Source organism: Mytilus californianus, unplaced genomic scaffold, assembly GCF_021869535.1.
Source record: "Mytilus californianus isolate M0D057914Y unplaced genomic scaffold, xbMytCali1.0.p SCAF_12, whole genome shotgun sequence".
NCBI classification, from domain to species: domain Eukaryota; kingdom Metazoa; phylum Mollusca; class Bivalvia; order Mytilida; family Mytilidae; genus Mytilus; species Mytilus californianus.
The window spans coordinates 40,638,124-40,656,939 of record NW_026262604.1 but is presented as its reverse complement, the minus strand read 5'-3'; the positions used below and the strand labels follow the sequence as shown (position 1 = coordinate 40,656,939).

The following is an 18,816-nucleotide window of genomic DNA, read 5'->3' as shown; positions in this document are numbered from 1 at the left end:
CATGAATCAAAGATACCGATGAAACTCAGTCACATGAAATTTCAGATATAAATGCATTTTCAGATCAATGTATTCTTGATGATATCAAGGTCTAGAAAAAATCCTGACACTATTGGAAATAAGTTGGAAAGTAAAGTCCAAGAACCAAACATTACTTGGTTATTATTTAAGTTGATTTCTGATACAGTTATTGTACAAGAATTGTGTCTTTTTGGAAAAGTTTTACAAAAAAATCTAGATTAGGGACAACAATTTATGTCTTGTTTATATTGATCTAGATTGTGGACAACAATGTCTCTCTTGAATATACTTGCTTAAAATTTGAACAACAATGATATTTTGTTTATATTAATATAGATTGTGGACAACAGTGTCTGTCATGTAACGGTATAGCTAACCCTTTCATGTGTAGAGAGACAATAACATGTCACCTTGACGAGGTTTGTTAACATATGCTATAAAAATAAGTTCAACAATGCAGTTAAATAAAGAAAACAAAAATAACCTTAATCAATTATTTGTGTTTTTGTCATTTTCTACTGATAGAAATACGTTTGTATAGTTATAAAAGAATCGAAGATGCTAATTATCGATTTTGTGATTAAATGATTGATTGATTCTAGTTTCATTTAATGGTACTATTAACAATATAAATTTTAAAACGTCTGAAATGAGCAGTATTAGTACTAGACTGTACTGATTTTTGCTTTTGTGAGTGAGTCCTTTTAAAATACTTTAGAATTAGGCCTGCCAAATTATTGAGGATGCCATAAAAAAATCAATGCAATTTGTTTGCATTTTAAATGATTCAAAAAAAAGTTTATGAATTAACGAATATTATGAATTTTAAAGTGAATTATAATGTATTTGTACAGGTTTGTTTTATGCACAATTACACCACAGAAAACAATATCAACCACTTTGACTTTGATTGTATCTATCCAGAAGTTAGTATATTCAAACAAAGACAAATAAAAAAGAAAATTAGTCAAATTTGACTTTGAATTACACTGTGATATATGTGTTTCTTAAAGCGATTTTACAATCTACAAAAATACATACAGATACTGTCGGTTCTGAGGTGTACCGCAAAATCAAAAAAATAAAATCTGACGACTTAAGTAACCAGATGACACCAACAAGCCATCATACTGTCTTCAAAAACGGACAGGTGTCTATACAATATGTTATGCTTTCAATCGCGATAAGTGTAAAAGAGGGGCGGAAGATACCAAAGAGACATTTAAACTCATAAGTAGAAAATAAACTGACAACGCCATGGCTAAAAAAGATAGAGACAAACAACAGTACACAAAACACAACATAGAAAACTAAAGACTGAGCAACACGAATCCCACCAAAAACTGGGGGTAATCTCAGGTAATCCAAAAGAGTAAGCAGATCCTGCTCCACATGTGGCACCAATCGTGTTGCTCATGTAAGTACTAACCCGGTAATATGTCTAGGTCACATTAGAGGAAAGGGGACGAGATTGTAGTTGTGACAATTGGAACATATCCGTCGTCATCTGTGAAACCGATATTCTATAACGGTTAACCAACTCGTGACGGCGTACGAAACATTTACGGAGGGATGATTTCAGCTTCACCAATTGGAACTGTTGGTTTAATAGCTTCCTTGTAAGCAACAACCCTCTATCAAGGAAATCATGATAAGAAATACAAGTCCTGGAATATAGTATCAACTGGGAGATATATACTCCGTACATGTTGCAAATAGTTTAACCAGAAACTATCAAATATCCAACGACCAATATCACATTCTACCTTTATGAAAATTAAGATACATATATGTACAATTGAAAGATTAGCTAAAGGTTGCAAAACAATTTTTTTTTTCTTTTTTTTTTTCAATTTTCATTCAAGATACATATAACATTTGTTTACACGTATCAATTTTTTTCCAGCTGAAATTACATAACAACCACTGTCTTTGCTTTTCTGCTGCCTAACTCCCCGTGCTTAGAGAAGAAGCACAAACATATCAACTTTAAATCATTGACCTTGCCCGGGTTCGTACCCAAGACTTCCCGAACTCAGGGCGAACACGCTATCACGAGACCACAGAGGCGGTTTCTTCCAAAAGAGTTGAGAGTGAATGATGTATCACTATCTAAACATGTGAATAGTTATACTAATCTTCTTTTCAAGTTTTGTGTACTGTGTTTTCGGACAGTTTTGAATTGTTGATGTATAACTGCAATAACATGATTCATGACAAATTTTAATTTTGTTGTTGTTTTCTTTTACTACAATGCTAAATGTTTAGTTATGTCCGGGAGGAAGTGGTTTGCCCCTGTTGGTAAAACAGACGAAGGTCATCACATTGTATGTCAAAACTGTTGCAACAATACAAATATATGTAATATGGACTTAGTTTGCGACCATGATAAAAATGGAGGTAACATGTTCAAGTTTGTACTCCCTAGTGTGTAGCACATGTACGACATATCATCCTATCAGTATCATTCAATTTGAAAATTATTTTATGGAAAAAAGGATTTAAGAAATCATTGACAATATAGAAATTTATGCATATATTTATTATTGTGAAGTTCCTACCACTTGCAAAGATGCGACTGCAAAAAAATTACGAAGGGTAATCACAATGAAAAAATTAAAGACTATTTACTATCGCACACCTGATACGACAGCATTTCTCAGCAGAGACATTCCTTTTTTATTGTAATTACATATTTCATTTAATACATTAAGCCCGTGAATGATAACAATATAGATCATCAATACCAGAGAAAGGCTCCTGAAACAAAAAAAAGCTACAAATGAGATATGAGGAAACACGACTGAAATCAACACTCCATACGTTTTATGTTACCATCACGAAAAGGTTGACCGATACGATGTGTCGATGTCTTCACTTACTAGCGATTTATTTTCGGCCATTACGACATGTAAGAAAAATAGTTTATCTGTCAATGTAACGATTGTGTCCTTTTCCTGATTGTGACATTTTGACTGAGTGCGGATTTGCATGGCGGTTGCTTCATGCATAGCAGGAGACGCTTACTATGTAGACACATTCGGTTTCGCTACAATTGAGTTCATGCAACTTCATCAGTTTCTAATTTTGTCTTGTAACATCTGAATGGGTTTATTAAATCAAATCATCGTTAAACAACTGTTGCCTAAAATTAGTGCTTATATTATGTCTTCTACTAGATTTCATTGCATTTAATAACGGTTTTACACATAGAGAACCTTAATAATGTTTACGATGTCACGAAAATGAAAAAGAAAGATTTCAATAATGTGTGTTTAAGAGGGATGATACACCAAGGTGCTAAATCATAAACCATATGTAGAAATTAAAAGAGACAAACTATGAGAAAAAACAAATGAAAAGGAGAAAATCATATAAAACACTTCATAGAAAACTGAAAATTTGGGCAACATATGTTTAAAACCCGGGTGAAGTGAACTCTGGTGCTACAAAAGGGTCAGAAATTCAAGCTCCAATAAAGACACTTGCTAACAGTTGACATTAAAACACAGAGCTTTGGAAACTTAAATTCATAAAAAGCTGTGCCAAAGTTTGTGTATATAACAATTGCGTAAAAAGGAAAGTGAGATTGGCGAAAATAAAACGTAATACACAGCGTAAGTCGACGAATGACTGAAAATTTCAGTAGCTTACAGAAAATTATTCTATATAATATGAGTATTATTTTTTTAGTTATGTTTTACATATAAGCTTTCAACCTTCAAACTAAGAGTATCCTGTAAAATATTTGCAAAAACTGCAAAATAGCTTTTTAGTATTAACCAAGTTGAACATAACCCCCCCCCCCTAGATAAAATATTGATAATATATGCTTAGTATGTTTGACTTTTACATGACGTGACAATGACATCATATATGATATGTGTTGACGACAATGTCAAAACTATAATAAAAGTAAAAAATTAAGACAATATTTTGTTTTTGAATTTTAGGGAACAAGCAATGGCTCTACTCGTACTTGATTTACTGCGTTATTGTCAAATGGAAAGGTTCATTTTCAGGGATGAATCATTTGTCATTACCAGTTTGATGAGCTTCAATCCCGCCTCACTTGAACCCCTGTGATCATTACTTTTCTTTTACAGGAGGAAGTTAAGACATGTTTCCAACTGAATGTTCAAAAATAAAGAACATAAACGCCAACGGAGTCTTTACGATATACCCATCAGGTCCATTCAAACCAATACCAGTGTACTGTATATTAGACAGGAGCGGACTATGGACGGTACCAACATCTGTTAAGTATATAACCGCCATCGACGCATGTCTAAATTAACGTATTCATATTAAGTTTGTGTAAGAACATGTTACTCTTTGAAATCATATAAAAAAAGAATAATTCCTTAAATCAAACAAAAAAATCTATGCTATTGGGGTAACTGCAAACTCTTCTTTTTCTAGTTAGAGCAGAGACTCTGGGGTGGTATGTTAGCTTGCCAACAAAAGAGTCTTTCATTTCTAATAATCTTAGACAAGACAGACGATGAACAAATCGACCAATAGAATGTATTTTCATCGTCGTATTTTCTTTGTACTTTACCTATTGAGAGTTAAAGCCAAATCCAAATCATAGAAGCATCGACAGCAATTCTTCTCCAAAATTAAATCTTTCTAATTCAACGACGTGCATGGTAACAAGAAGTATTATCTGTATTTAATTTCTTAATACTTGAATGCCGAAAGCCTTTTTTATATATCTTGCAGTTAATCTTCATTGACATTTAATAGTTTGTAGAATATTTTCTATGTATTTTTGATTGATCCGACTGCTCCTTATATTTTTTTCTTTCCAGAGATACAGGTTGTATATTTTCTTGGGTTTTAATCAAATTGTAGACGACATGCAAAGAGATCATGATTATGACCCAGCTTGCGTCACACAATATGATATTCTCTAACGGAAGTTCAAGTATCGGTTATCCTGGTGTCACCGAATAAGCAAATATCTACAATATACAAATGGATCTCAAAAGATTAATCTAAATTATTCGCTACCCGGAACTATAAATTATTGTAAAATCGATATCACAGCAAATTGTTATCATTTTGTTCGATGCACTTATTTAATAAGTTTAGTAATAATTATGAAAATCTGTGAAAGACATAGTCTTAATAAAATTATCAAACAATATTACGTCTATAATTACAATATTTATAAGGTCTAACAAAACCCCAATGCATTCATTACATTAGAAGTTAAGAAAGAAAGGCAAAAGATACCAAATGGACATTCACACTGATGAGTCGAAAATAAACTGACAACGCCATGGCAAAAAAAAACGAAAAAAAGACCAAAATAAAAACAACAGTATACAAAACACAACATAGAACACTAAAGACTAAGCAACACGACCCCTCCCCAAATACCGAGGGTGATAGCAGATTCTCCGGAAGGGTAATCAGATCCTGCTCCACTAGTTGCATCAGTCGTGTTACTCATGTAAGAACAAACCTAGCAATGAGATTTCCAAATAAAACCCGGCATGTCTGCATATATATTCACCCCGAATATTTAAACTGACAACTACGTCCATTTCGGCCTTCAGCACGAGTAATTCGACCTCGAGCGTGCTTTTTAGGAGGTCATTCTAGAAACACAAGTATGGTGGTATGGTGGACTAAAATCAGATTGCAAGTTTTTTACAATTAAAATCATCAATCAAATGTTTTTTTATACATTTGTATAGGTAATACAAAGACGAATGAATGGTTTGGTAGACTTTTATAGAAGCTGGCAGGCTTACAAGAAAGGATTTGGATCAGCTTCTACCGAAAACTGGTTAGGTATGTTCACGTCTAAACAGGTTTAAACTAAGTACATATCATCACATTGAATATTCTCTCCGATAATTCTGACAAGTAATTTCAGTTTATCTGATGATACTATTTCTTACATCTTCCTCTCATGATGGTTCTGCCAGATCAAAACTATTTCTGATAAAAAATTATCCTCAAAAAGTTTAACAGATGAAACAAGTGATTCCACCAGTTTCAAAACTGGAACAGTTGTATTTACATAATATTTGTGAAGATCTGTGTGTACACTGTCAATTGGTCTTACTGACAGACGATATCTTAAAACAGTTGAACAGTGTACACAAATTTAAATTCCCAAATAATTTACGGAGTATAACTTTTTCTATTATCATTACAAATTGATTGATTCTTATTTGCTCTATTTTTCCTTTACTGTAAATATCTTAAGCCTTCCAAAATGAAGTGAATGAAAGATGTTAAGTAAGTTACAAAAGACGCCTACAGCAAATACGGTATAATATTAACCAAAAACAGAAAATAAAGAAAATAAAAAAAACATATTAGTATGTACCTGTACGTATTTTCTCATCTAGGATCCGGTCATCGCTTTCACTACGGAATAGGGTAAGCTCATTGCGGCAGGCAATACGGTAACCTATATTTTCCTTTTTTCCTTTTTTCTGCGGTGGATAATTGTCTCATTGGCAGTCTCACCATATCGTGTTACTTATAATAAACTGCAAAATTTCTTGTTACATATTGTAAATTTAAATCTTCATACCGAATCAATTGGAACTTTCTTTTTTTCATAACTTTTTAGCAATAGTGTGTACCGCTGCTAATCCCCGAGGGAATCATCAGCTTGGTACATACATGATTAATAACAAATTGATCTTGAAATCTCTTGACTGATATACATTTTTTTAGAACCTAGATTTTTTACCCTAGCAGGGAAAGTTGGTCATTGTTGGATTTGACTATTCTTTTATTTGGTCCCTTTTGTTCATTCAACATATCACATTTTTTAGTACGTTCCTGATAAAGGTAAATAGAAAAGTGCATCAGACACACTAAAATGTATGCAACATTGTTTCCTTTTTAAGCTGTTTGACTGCTATTCCTCAACAGTATCATCAACTGTGTTGTCATTGCTTCAATACTGACATGATTCCTAAGATATATTTCTTAAAATTTCAATCAGGCAAAGTTTTACTTAATAATAGCCACGACAATGACCAAGTTTATGAACTGTTATCAAATTTTATGTATCAATTGAGGTAGTAGAGCACGAATGAAATAAGATGTTTAACATTTTGAGTCGAGCACAAATTTGAAAGATATATATCCATAATTGAGGCGTTCAGATCTCCATCAAATGAATTTAGCTTGATGTTGATAAAAACGATATATGGCTTATTTCAAACAGACAGCAACCAACTAACACATTTAAACGGGGTAAGACATGTTGGCTAGTTTCTGTTTGACGAAAAAAAACATAAACATAAAAACAGCATACAATTATTAATATACTAAACAAGAGTTATGAAAATGAAAGTTGGGCAATAGACATATAACTAGCTTTAAATTTGATATAAACAGGTAATGACAACATTCATTTTATATCACTATCAAGTGCACACGAAATGGTGGTTGTTAGAAGACTTTGAAGGTGCGACGCGAACAGCAAACTACTCTTATGTATCCATTGCTGACGAAAGACATTTGTATCGCTTGTATGTGTCAGAGTATACCGGAACTGCAGGTACATTTACTATTGTTCTTACGTTTTCCTGAGTTTTCCTGGTTTATGTATTGATACGTAACGTATTGGTTTTGTCTGAAGCCACCTCCAACCACCTTCCCCGATTACAAACACACTCCTTTCGCCTTTTATTTGTCTATCTCATTATCGCTTTTATATCCCCCTTGTTAAGTTACTTCGTTGTAAGCTTCATCACGTCTGTTATTTTTTTTTTTTTTTTTTTTTTGCTCAGTTTTAGACCTTTCTTTGACAATTAAAAACTAGACAATAATGCTCAAATGGGACATCAATTTAATTGATTTGTGGATGAAAAATAATGAATAGGGCTGGAGCGTTCTGAAATTAGGTAGATCTACTCGAAATGTCTATTTGAAACAAAAGAGGCGCATGCAGTCCTTTGTCGGGTATTAAATGCAGTTCTAAAATCCAAGATGTCTTTCCTAAAGGATCCATAGAATTTGAGTAGGTTTATTTTAAACAGGTTTTTAATTTTCTATTCAACTGGTTGGCTGGAAGCTAGCTTAATAGAAATACAATTGTAATTCCCTCTAGGAGATTGATGATTTCAATGCACGTGCCTGTTTTTCCAAATTATGCTCATATCCTCAAATTGTTTAACTAACTAAAATTTGAACTGTTTCTATTGCCAACAGTTCATTCACAGGTAGGCAATGAGTGGTTTGATACAAAAAGTGCTGGAGATAGTAAGCAATAGTTTAGAATAACAATATGCAATTATAATTTGGACGATTTCTTACTTAGGATTGTGTTGCAATCCTTTAAAATTTGATGTAATTTATTAACAGGTAAAGAACAGAGCTCGGTTAACAGATAATAACTGCCGTTGTTTTTTAAAATAGTAATTAGGTCCAAAATATTTGTATTGGTGAAACGAAATTTTCTCTGTTTGCGATTTATTTTACGAACGGGTTTTACGAACAGTTTTAGAAACTATATCCAAAATGTAATTCAATTATTTTCTGCAATCGTACAAATTTTGAATGAGATTCTCCAGGCTACTTATTTAGTAGAGTAAAAAGTACAGAAATTTATCGCATATTTTGTTTTGATAAATTTTACGCATTGTGGGGGCGAGCTTGTACATGTATCTACATCTACATATAAGGAGTAGGGAAAAATAAAATTGAGAATGGAAATGGGGAATGTGTCAAAGAGACAACAACCCGATCATAGAGCAGACAACAGCCGAAGGCCACCAATGGGTCTTAAATGCAGCGAGAAATTCCCGCACCCGGAATCGTCCTTCAGCTGGCCCCTAAACAAATACGTATACTAGTTCAGTGATAATGGACGTCATACTAAACTCCAAATTATACACAAGAAACTAAAATTAAAAATGATACAAGACTAACAAAGGCCAGAGGCTCCTGACTTGGGACAGGCGCAAAATGCGGCGGGGTTAAACATGTTTTTTGGGACTATCTTTAATAACTGGTTCAGAGTACGAGCCAATCTGTACACGACAAACAGTGCATGTACACCTCGTAAATATAAAACGATTAAAGACACATCCTATTGGCCAGTGTAAATAAAACACTGTAGGTCGGGAAATCGTTACTATTTTTAATTTGTTTGTAATTCATTTTTTTATTTTTATTTTTTTTGCCGTTCGATTATTTTGACGAGATATTGTCTAAAAAAACTAATAGGTCAACTGAAAAACAAGGCCTATATTCATAACCTTGTCGTATCGTATGTTCTTATCAGCAGATTTATATACACGTATATTGTAAGTATACATTGTCTGTGAGATTTCTACAGTATGGCATTGTATTGTAGCTTTTTATTTGTGTGGTTTATGCTTGCTACATGTATCAACACAGAATCACAAATTATCAACGAGAAGCGACTTTTATTGACTGACCCTGATTATGCTGATAACAAGCAATTGCAGAGGGATATTCAGTTACTGAAGGCAACAATGAGTCAGTTACAAACTACTGTTAATAAGGTCAGGATAGACAGATTCAGAGTCAGGCTTCAGTAATAACAACTTTTCAAAATAGTAAGTTTTTATTCATCATGTATTTACTTAATATATATATTTATCTATTCGTATATTTTTTTTCTTACTTCTCAACATTGTCATTTGAAAATTCGAAAAATGATAAAATTCTTCAAAATTAGAACAGGGGTACTTTTCAACAGAAATATCACTAGATTTTCTTTCACTTTAAATACAAAATCATGTTCTCATCTAAAAAAATATGGGGTGCACGTGCTTGACGTCTCAATTTAATTTCCAACGTCAGTTGTATTTTGAACGTCGCTGTAGGTAGGGACTCTGATGGAACGTCACGTCAATAAACTCATATCTGCTGTAATGCATAATTGGTGTTATTGACGTTGGTAAAAATTACAAAAAAAAACTTTTTCATTTGATGTCAGTTGAAAATAAAATATCACAGGAAACTTGAATTTTAGCTCTTCAAACTAGGCTTATAGTTATATACTTTACCTTTTTGTATCTATATTTCATAACAATGTGAAAATCGGTAATATTATCCACAACTTTTTTTTTCGCTATCGTATGCAACAATTCAAGTTGATATCCTATCGGGACCTAGCGCTATTTATAGAAACGTAAACAGGCATCAATATTTTGCATGCATCACAGGGCTGCCAAGTCTCGCAGTTTATTTAACGTGAGACTCACGCATTTTCATGCTTATTTGGTGGCATTTTCCTTTGATCTATTGTTTTTTCTCTTTGATCTTTATGATTTTAGCCAAATCTCACGCATTTGCATTATTAAAAGTTGGCAGAACTGGCATCATCCTGAAGTTGTGAACAGTAAAATTTTGTATGTATCTTAATCCAATTTCGTCAATAAGGTGTAAAATTTTGAAGAAAATCAACCAAATTTTGAGTTTTCCACCGAAAAGATACCCCATGTTCACATATTTTTCAAGGATCCATCGCTCCTTTAAAGAAAAAATATATTATTATAAATGAATTCAAACAAAATATGCAATACAAGCGACGTAAAATTTTTCTATTTTAAAAATTAGAATGGTCCAGGTTTTGTAAAAAATGTTGAAAAAAATAAACCATCCCCCCCTTTTTCCAAAAAACAAAAACAAAAACAAAACAAACATAAAACAAGACGAAAAGAAAAGTCAAAATGATTTAACGAAAAATTAAAATGAAAATAAGCAAAACAAGCAAAAAAGAATTAACAACATCATGTTTTATCTTAAAATAATATGGATACAAACAAAATAAAAATAAGGAGATGTGGTATGATTGCCAAAGAGACAACTATCCATCAAAGTTCAAATGAAGTGGATGTAAGCAATTATAGGCCAACCGTACGGCCTTCAACAATGAGAAAAAATAACATACCCTATGGTCGGCTATAAAAGCTTGTTATTGATTGTCCTCAGTTATTACCATTCAGTATTGATTAAATTTGAAGGAAACAAGTATAATATCTATAATAACCATTTGATTCAACATTGAATTTGTGTCACGGAACACATACTACATGAAACACGTCTTCTTTAAAATATTACACTTGTACCAAATTGAACTGATCTTTATTTAAATCGATCTTAAGAAGACCAGTTCGCGTTTACATTTGCACAAGCAAGATCGATCGAGATCGATCTTATTTAATCTAGTGCGTTTACACTGCAGCATAAACAGAACCGGTCTGACCTGATTACTTTTCATTTCGTAAATGAATAATCGTAAAAATAGAATTGAATAATAACGAGTGCATTTCGCGCGGACTATCAAACACTGCAAAATTATGGATCATTGGAATTTCGTATGAAGTTATCAATTATCTTTTTGGTTCACACGTTACAAGTCAGTAAACAAAGAAATGCGAGAAAACTATCACCTAAAACCAAACTGTCAATGCCTTTAAAGATGAGGATTTGCAGCAAAGAACTAGAATTTATCGATTCAGAAGATAGATTCAAAAAACGGCGGAATCCTTAAAATAACTAAAATGATTTGTATCTGAAATACAAGAAAGAGCGTTACTTTGGAGGTTAGTGTGGCGTCCATTTCGATGAACTAGTATTCATTATTATTGAGGGGGCAGCTAAAGCCCGCCTCCGGGTGCGAGATTTTTTAACTGTGTTGGAGACCCATTCGAAATGGTAGTCTTCGGCTTTTTTCTGCTCTTCGGTCTGATAGATGTCTCTTTGTCCATCCCCGTTTCCATTCTCTTTATTGGTTTTGGTAAAGTATGCTATTCATCTTCATTGTTGTGGTACAAATGTACATGTGCATACTTGTAACAATCTACCTACGTTGCATCTATGACCCATAATTAGGTGATATGTTTTTAAAGAAATGTCATAATGTTGTGGTTAGACCTTCAAAGTATACACAAGAAGATACCATACTCTAAATATTGATAATGATGAAGACTCTTTGAAAAATTGTCCGGATGTCTAATATATTCAGGGAAATTTACCTCTATTTTTTCAGAAGAAGATACCAACATAATATAATCTGAACATTGCCATATTAAATTAGATTAATTCATAACATATAATGAAACTGTTCATATTTTAAGTCCATATTTTGAATTGAATGTATGAAAGAGTGCCTGTACATATATATGTTACGTATATACAGGCCTGTGTTATTCTCATTTGCTGTACATACAAGACATGTACAGTAGCATGTCTTCATCCTTGAACCCCAAAGGTGACTGGTGGTATAGAAATATGGTTTTCCTCCGACCACAAGTAAAACCGTTGGCAAAGTGGAGCATCCGTTTGGTTGTTTGGGATGTGTGAATACGCAACCACGTCCGGTTAGAATAGGAACGAATTGAGGCCTCATGAAGAGAGAGTACCACGCTCCGGGCCTCCCTGCACGTTAAGAATTTTTGCAGCAACTCTTTTATGGGTCCGTGGGTAGCCTGATGCAAGGGAGAAAATTCATGCCCTATCCATTATACCCACATTTTCGGCTGGTGACTTGAAATTCCCCTCATTTTCCCCGGTCGATTTCTATAACCGAACCACGCTATTACATCTATTTATATTTTGTTCTCATCCTGAATGTGTTTGAAATATTTGCCACTGGACATGAAACAAACTGTCAATGAAATTTGTATCTTAGCTCATGAATGAAAGGAGATGTAAAAAGTAACAAGACAGCAACGTAACCACAAAAATAATTAGAAATAAAAATTAAAAACACAAATCCAGGCTCGTATCATATTTATTATGCACATAATTTGTTTTTCATATTTACTGCAAATACTGCAAATTATAACTCAAAGAGTTAAAAAGAAAGACACGCAGCTTTGCTTCAAGTTATGATTTTGTATGCTTAATTTATTATTACTGTCTGAAATCTGGAAATCTTTAAAGTTGATGTACAGGCTTTCACATGGAAAGGTGGATTGAAACTAATTTTCTTTGATTTTATCATAATACAAAATAGTAGAAATAGGGGAGGGTGTCAGTTCTAACCCTCTGGACCTTAGACAAACCGACTTGTGCACCCAACAATGGTAGCCTTATTAAACACTTAGTACACTTCTAAAACAAGAAACTGCTATTTGTGTAAATCATATGGTCAAATAATAAGTACATGGAAATTAAAAATTCAAAACATTTGAAAATTTCGTTTTTTTATTTTTGGTGATAACTAGTACAGTTTCCCGTATTTTCCTGTGCGAAATAAGATTTTCACGTACAATGGTCATACGCTATAAAAATAGTTAGTTTTTGCATCCTTTCTGCCATTTTTGTGTATGATGTGTGCTGCGGTAGTTAAATTACTAAGTTTTTAAGTGTGATTTTATTGTAAATTGGAATGTTGGCAGACAAAGGTATATATTCATGAATATAAGGCAGATGCTTGGGGTCAAAGGTCAAACATAAAAATAAACTCTTGTCCTAGTATATTTCTACCACCTAATAGTATATATTTCAAATAATAAATCCTTTTAGTGTATTATTTTCATTAAAAAAAATCCCACAGAGTCCCTACTATAGGTCAAAAATTTACATTTCTGTAGGATTTGCTCGTCATGAAATTAAATAAAATCTTTTTAACAAAGGCTCTTGGGGCATGGACCCCCTTGTTTTAATATTTCTGTTTTTTGTGTTCGTTAATTATTTTTTTTAGTAAATACTCTTTAATATTTTAACCTTTTTTCTCTAATTTGATATGTGCTTGCTTTTATCCATACGATATTACAATAACAGTAGTTTATATAATTATGCTGCCCCTTTAATCGTATTATCCACAAGACAGGAATGTTCGAAAATATAAATAACGCACATCTGTTCGTCTGCGGTACATTTTATGCTACATATTTCTATTAAGTCATACACATTATGACATGTATAAACTCAAAAAAGACTTACCTTTTTGTTTTTGTTGATGGTTTGTATGAATAATCACTTTGCTTCCTGCGAATTCAAATTTTCAAGTGCTGGTTAAATACAAATGCACTCCACGAAATCATGATGGTCCAATAAGAATTCAAAGAATTCCTGTATTTTTTGTTTTTGTTTTTGTTTTTGGAGACTGAGTCTGTTGACAACCTTTCGAACTTACAACTCGTTTTCAAAGCGGTCCTGTAGAACACGTATGAAAAGGAGTCATTTTCATAATAAGCAATCTTCAAATCAAAGTGACTGTTTTTCGAACGTGTACTACAGATTCGCTTTCAACGAAAAAAAGGTCTACATTTTCCTATATGAATCGAAATAATTCTTCCGTTTCATGCTCCATACTGGTTTTAACATGGATAGGCATTATATTTGTCAACATTCTTTGTTCATTTTCTTTTAATTTGTAGCATCTATTCTATAGTCTGAGGGAGTCCTCAAAACAAACAGACTATGTTCCTTATGATTCTGTTGACAGTTTTGACTTTTAACTCTTTACACTACACTTCCACACAATCTTATCAAACAAAAGTTTTCCTATTTAATTAAATGGTCGTTTGGTAAATCCGAATACAAATATATTTGCTGCAACTATTCTTCTCTAATGAGAAAGGTAAATATGCAAGATATACTTAATGGAGGTGTGATGAGATGATTGAAGCTGTTAATTTTCTCCTTGATAATATTTATGTACGTTTCTCCAATAAAGTTTATCGACAGATTGTAGGTATTCATATGGGCACAAATTGCGCCCCTTTAATAGCAGACTTGTTCTTGTACTGTTATGAATCACAGTTTATGATCAAACTCACTAAAGACCCGTCTAAATTGCATTTAATTGATAAATTCAAAAATACTTACTGATATTTTTTCGTTAAATAATCAAGAATTTTCTTAATATACTGCCGAAATTTACCCAAAGGAACTAACTTTAAATAAATCAAATATAAACGGTAATGACTATCCTTTCCTAGATTAAGATATTTCAGTTTTACACAGAAAACTCTACACTAAAAGAGGGACGAAAGATACCAGAGGGACAGTCAAACTCATAGATCGAAAACAAACTGACAACGCCATGGCCAAAAATGAAAAGACAAACAGACAAATAATAGTATAGATGACACAACATAGAAAACTAAAGACTAAGCAACACGAATCCCACCAAAAGCTGGGGGTGATCTCAGGTGCCCCGGAAGGGTAAGCAATTCCTGCTCCACATGTGGCACCCGTCGTGTTGCTTATGTTATTAAAAATCCGGTAAATAGTCTAATTCGGTAGGTCACATTCGTGAAAAGGGAATGGTATTGTAGTTAGGACATACGGAACATATCCGATATCATCTGTTAAACGGTTAAACCTTACGACAAAAGGGACGATATTTCCGTTACCACAAATTACTTAAAACCTTTACTAAATTCTCCCATAGATATAAAGATTTGGTTTTGAAGTTTGGTTGTACATGTAGAAAACTTATTTCAAACGGAATAGCACATCCTAATCTTTACGGAGATATTGTTTTCCGAGCCAGGAAATTTACAAACTATCCGGGTAAACTTATCGATCCTTTAAATAAACTTATTCTAAAAGGTTACCAATTCAACACTGTAATTAGATCTTTGAATATTGTTTTATTGGTATTGATATTGATTTTGTTATCAGTACATTAATATCAAACTAAATATTATTTTTTTCATATATATGCACATTCACGGCTCTACAATCTGTCGATACCTGTATCTTGGCATTGCACAAGGTCATGTTTTTTTCTGACTGTTAATGACGTCTTTTCACAAAATCCATTGGATGTTGGGTGTGTACTGATTAATATTTTAGTCTTAGATGCATGATTTTTTTTTATTAGTTGTTATTGGCTTTAAACTAGCTCTCAGTAACTGTGAGTACTCTCAGATCTGTACTTAGTGTCTTTTTGTTTTGGGGATGTAAAAGTACCCTGCCACGTCCACTCTGTTTTTTGTAAGATGTATTTCTATTTGTATACATCTGGTGAGTTACGCCTCTTTCAACTGATTTGTTATAGTTTGATCTTATGATGTACTGTTACAGCACTGTCCCAGGTTAAGGGGGAGGGTTTGCGCCTTCAAACTGGTTTAACCCCGTCACATTCTGTATGTGCCTGTCCCAAGTCAGGAGCCTGTAATTCAGTAGTTACCGTTTGTTGCTGTGTAACATATTTGTTTTTCGTTCATTATTTTGTACATAAAATAGGCCGTAAGTTTTATCGTTTGAATTGTTTCACGTTTGTCATTTCGGGGCCTTTTATAGCTGACTATGCAGTTCATTGTTGAAGACCGTACGGTGACCTATAGTTGTTAATTTCTGTGTCATTTGGTCTCTTGTGGAGAGTTGTCTCATTGGCAATCATACCACGTCTTCTTGTTTTTATAATCTAACACCAAATAAAAAATAGTTCCTCCTGTCTGCTCAGATTATGATAGTGTTCATCTGTATATTTTATAGATCCATCTGGAAGTATTTACGTTAGATGGGGAAGAAAAGACTGCCCAACAAATTCAACCGAAATGGTTTACTCTGGTAAGATTAAATACAAAAGAAAAGCACATGTCATTGGGTTGTTTGTATTGTTGGGTGCTGTTTAATTGACGTATATCCAACATAGCCTTCTATTTATACAAAGTGGTGGGTTCATTATTGTATTTATACGCATTTCCTGTTGCTTTTATTCAGGCCGACTAGTGTTTCTCCTTTGCATAAAGTAATGTTTATACATGATTTACATGCAAACTAAACGTCTTCACGAGGCACGCTCTACAACAAAGATTCCATATGCATGAAGAGCAGCCAAACCAAAACATCTTCCTTCAAACAAATAATACGATAAGATGCTGTATATAATTAGGAGACGACAATTTGAATTTCTATGGAGGGGTGGACGTTTTTATGTTAAAGGAATATTCCTTTCCACCTGTTGCTAGTAACTTTAAAGGATTATTTATTTCGTGCTAAAAAAAAAATTCATTCTTGTTCATAATGAACAACTTCTTCCTTCATGTCCTGCATTTCGCTGAACAGAATATTCATTTGTCTTGAATATGGCCATGTTTCCCGTTATTACCTGGCCAGAGTATTCTTTTTCATAATCCTGTCCTCAAACCCTCCAATTTCCCAGAATATAAAATGGTCATCCCCTTATATTTTGATAATATCAAATCAACGCTTAGTTACGTAAGCATGCAGTTAAATATACATCTCAATTGGTTAACTATGGTCACCTACCATCCACCAGTAGACCCATAGCAAAGGGTGCCTCCGTTTTGCGTGGTGTATGTAGTATCTGTTCTGAAGTTGAATTTTAAGTCCAATGCCTAGTGTAGAAAGTTTGAGTGTTGCACTCTCTGTACGCTATGTAAAAAACATTTGCAAAAAAACTCTTTGTGGGGACCGTAGTTTGCCTGTTGCAAACTTTTAGATAAAATGTCTGCCCCTATCTAAAATATACTCCTTTTGAAGCGACAGTTCATCTTGCACGTGTTCTTACCAGTAGAGCACTTTGCAGAACATATTTATTGATTATTAATGGGTTCTCGATCTGAATTTTCTTGAAATATTTGCCACTGAAAGGAAAGCAAACAAATGTTAATCAATCAATATTAAATATTCTACAATGTAAACGTTAATTCGTTCATATGGAATGAAAGCAGATTCAACGATAGGGAGAAACAGATTTGGTCTACCACCTAATCTGTACTTCCTCTTATAATAAAATATTTTGAGTATCCAAATGTATTTCGATATTCACATGTATATGAGGTACACGATTAAACGACTATTAACAAAGTTCTTACATTCTAGGCATAGGACCTTTATGTCCATATACCTCTTTACCTTATGGAGGGTATTAATAAGCCTTGTTTTGGTTATACATGTAACTTATTTCACATATCAACGTACAAATATACAATTATTTGAACAATATAAAACATGTAAATACTGTATGACTGACTGAGTGAAGTTATTCCGTTTCTCATTTTATAGTATATATTTTGGTTTCATTTGTTTCTTTTCTGTTTATATTGACAACAAATTGAACAATTTGAAGCAATTATTTTAAAAATTTGATTCGAACGACTAAAACTTTGCAGGTATTGGTGCAGGCGGCCATTACTCTAATTCAGGACGAAACACGAATCCAATTTGTGTTCCGCATGACCCTAATCTTGGACCGGTTAGTCATGAATCATATTTCGGGACAGTATTCGGAATGGAGTACGAAACCAATGATTTTGGTAGTAACCTACAAGATAAAGATGTACCATGCGCAGTATGTCGTGTAAGCCATGCGTCTACAGTATTAATGATTCCCGGTAAATCACATTGTTACTCTGGCTGGAAAACCGAATATAGTGGAAATCTAATGTCTGGACATCATGGCCATGCTGGTGCGTCTCAGTATGTATGTGTTGAGAGTAGTCCAGACGTATTGGAGGCTGGTTCACGCGATGATAATGGATACCTTTTGTATGGAGTCAAGGCGTACTGTGGATCGCTCAAATGTCCTCCCTATGTACAAGACACCCTGTTCAAATGTGTGGTTTGTTCGAAGTAGAAACATCCGTATTAAAAGATAATGTTTTTAATGAAAAAAAGAATAATTAAATTTACATTTCTGGTTTTGTGCTCCTAAAATATAATTTTACATTATAGATGATTATATATTAATATTCAGTTGAGTTTTATTTTAACTTACCCGGCACAACGGGCCATTGTGAGCTTTTGTCATCACTTATCGTCTGTCCTCCGTCATCGTCGTTTGTTAAGATTTTTAAAATTATCTCCTCTTAATCTTCTCGATCAAATTGAACAAAAGTTGGACATTAT

At 33.3% G+C, this 18,816-nt stretch overlaps 1 protein-coding gene across 1 annotated transcript; it reads left to right on the top strand.

Annotated features, from left to right (window-relative positions):
- The first annotated feature begins 9,380 nt into the window (after window positions 1-9,380).
- On the top strand, window positions 9,381-18,544 carry LOC127721070 (uncharacterized). Its single transcript, XM_052227754.1, has 2 exons — window positions 9,381-9,507; window positions 18,261-18,544. The coding sequence occupies exons 1-2, from the start codon at window positions 9,381-9,383 to the stop codon at window positions 18,542-18,544; spliced, it is 411 nt and encodes a 136-aa protein (XP_052083714.1).
- The last annotated feature ends 272 nt before the right edge of the window (window positions 18,545-18,816 follow it).